The 2,864-nt window shown below is 38.3% G+C and overlaps 1 protein-coding gene across 1 annotated transcript; it reads left to right on the top strand.

Annotated features, from left to right (window-relative positions):
• Window positions 1-312: 312 nt before the first annotated feature.
• Window positions 313-2,487, top strand: LOC128200537 (uncharacterized; the record flags this gene model as incomplete). Its single annotated transcript, XM_052894289.1, has 1 exon — window positions 313-2,487. A coding segment is annotated over exon 1 (2,175 nt), but the record flags the coding sequence as incomplete, so codon positions are not given.
• Window positions 2,488-2,864: the final 377 nt, after the last annotated feature.

The following is a 2,864-nucleotide window of genomic DNA, read 5'->3' as shown; positions in this document are numbered from 1 at the left end:
ATAGGTACGCAGAAAGCAAGGCCAACCAATAGATTGACATCCAGGTGTGTTCTCAACTAATTCCTTAGGACGAATTTACATAATGCACCCGAAAAACTACGATTGCTAATACCTTCGGTTGCTATTAATAAATGTACGTCGTTCAGTTTGATTTGAGTCATTGCGCACACTTTTCGCGAAGTTGATAATCGTTGGGTTGTTCCGTTTTCGCCATTACTCTGCAAGGCATATAAAGCACACATAAACGTCGAATTTTGCCATTCCGTAAAATCTATTAAATATATTTGCAAGTACGTGAACAAAGGTAGTGACATGGCTGTCTTCGGAGTTGCTGCCGAAAATTCAAATGATGAAGTCACTCAATATCAAATGGGCCGCTATGTTAGTAGTAACGAAGGCATGTGGCGTATATTTTCGTTTCCAATACATGAACGACACCCTACTGTTGTTCACTTGGCTGTACATTTGGAAAATGGTCAACGGGTGTATTTTACAGATGCAAACGTATTACAACGAGTTGACAGGCCACCATCGACAACATTAACCAGCTTCTTTGAAATGTGCCAGAATGATGATTTTGCCAAAACGCTACTTTACTCCGAAATGCCAAGATATTATACCTGGAATCAATCATCCAAAAAATTTCAACGACGAAAACGAGGACAGCCAGTTTCAGATTACCCACAAGTATTTTCCACCGATGCACTAGGCCGTATTTATGCAGTCCGTCCCAGTCAAGACGAGTGTTTTTATTTGCGTTTATTGTTAGTCAATGTTCGTGGTCCAACATCATTCCAACATCTGCGAACTGTTAATGGTGTATTGTGTGACACATACAGAGAAGCCTGTCAACATTTGGGATTGTTAGAGAATGACACTCATTGGGACCAGACTCTTGAAGATGCTGTGATTTCGTCAAATGCTAAACAAATACGAACATTATTTTCTATAATTTTGTCTAAATGCTTCCCATCAGCACCGACTGATTTATGGCATAAATACAAAGATCATATGGCGGAAGATATATTGCATCAGATGCGTCTTAGAACATCGAATGCAGATTTGCAAATGAACGAAGAAATTCACAATGAAGCATTAATTTTAATTGAGGACATGTGCTTGATGCTTACCAACAAAGTATTAATTCAAATAGGAATGATAGGACCCAATCGCTCAATGTTCGACTCATTTGATCAAGAATTGAGACGCGAAGCCCAATACGATTCCGAAACATTACGAGAAATGGTTGATAGAACAGTTCCCCTTTTAAATCAACAACAAAAATATGCTTACGATACGCTCATGAAAGTAGTGAACGATGGAACTGGCGGATTTTATTTTTTAGATGCTCCCGGTGGAACTGGGAAAACTTTTTTGTTATCATTGATTTTGGCAACAATTCGGTCGCAAAATGGAATTGCACTAGCCCTAGCTTCATCAGGTATTGCAGCTACATTGTTGGAAGGCGGTCGAACAGCTCATTCAGCTCTCAAGCTGCCGTTAAACCTTCAAATTAATGAAACTCCAACTTGCAACCTTTCGAGGAATTCTGCGATGGCCAAAGTGCTGCAGCAAACAAGACTGATCATTTGGGATGAATGTACGATGGCACACAAAAAATCTTTGGAGGCATTAGATCGCTCGATGCAAGATTTACGAAATAACAAAAACCGGTTTGGTGGTGCAATGATACTATTGGCAGGTGATTTTCGACAAATATTGCCAGTTGTTCCACGCTCAACGCCAGCTGATGAACTGAATGCCTGTTTGAAGTCGTCCATTTTATGGAAATACATTAAAACACTTAAATTAAGTATAAACATGAGAGTCGAATTACAGGAAGACCAGTCTGGAGAAGTGTTTTCCAAACAACTGCTCGATATTGGTAATGGTATTATTGCTGTTGATACATCATCTGGATACATTACATTCCCTACCAATTTTTGTAACTTTTGTGAATCAAAGACCGAACTCATGGAGATGGTTTTCCGAAACATTGCTCAAAATTACGTAAATCACATTTGGTTAAGCGAACGTGTTATATTGGCCGCAAAAAATGTTGATGTGAATGAAATGAATTTTCATATTCAAGAGAAAATAGCTGGCGAATTGAAGAATTACAAATCAGTTGATTCCATTACTAATGAAGATGAAGTTGTCAATTATCCAACAGAATTTTTAAATTCGCTGGAATTGCCCGGCTTACCACCTCATAATCTGCAATTAAAAATCGGATCAGTAATTATTATGTTACGGAACATAAACCCGCCACGTCTGTGTAATGGTACCCGGCTTGCGGTGAAGAAATTATTGAACAACGTCATCGAAGCCACAATTTTGAAAGGGAAGTACAAAGGCGAAGATGTTTTAATCCCACGCATCCCTATGATACCGAACGACATACCATTCAGCTTTAAACGTTTACAGTTTCCAGTGCGGCTTGCATTTGCAATGTCAATAAATAAATCGCAAGGGCAGTCACTAAGTGTATGTGGCATCAACCTAGAAAATCCATGTTTTGCACATGGCCAATTATATGTCGCCTGTTCCCGTGTCGGAAAACCATCAACATTATTTATTTATGCGCCAGAACATAAAACTAAAAATATAGTTTATCAAAAAGCATTAGAATAGAGAGAAGCAGTGAAGGGTATAGAGGCTATTAGTTGCTTTCTAGAGCGCGCGTGGTATTTAGCTCAATGTTTACTTAAAAATGCCAAGTTCTTCAATAGCGATTTGTAAAAATATTAGTGAAATTATTGAATCCTATGGAATAATCACTATTATGAAAATATATTTTGTTTTTCATTTAATAAAATTAGTAAAGTCCTCCTCAGGTATGGCGAGTCCAGGGAAATAGGGAT

This window comes from Galleria mellonella, unplaced genomic scaffold, assembly GCF_026898425.1.
Source record: "Galleria mellonella isolate WM207_F2 unplaced genomic scaffold, CSIRO_AGI_GalMel_v1 utg2031, whole genome shotgun sequence".
Taxonomy (NCBI): domain Eukaryota; kingdom Metazoa; phylum Arthropoda; class Insecta; order Lepidoptera; family Pyralidae; genus Galleria; species Galleria mellonella.
Note: the sequence above shows the minus strand (reverse complement) of the source record. Positions and strands in the feature narration are given on the sequence as shown.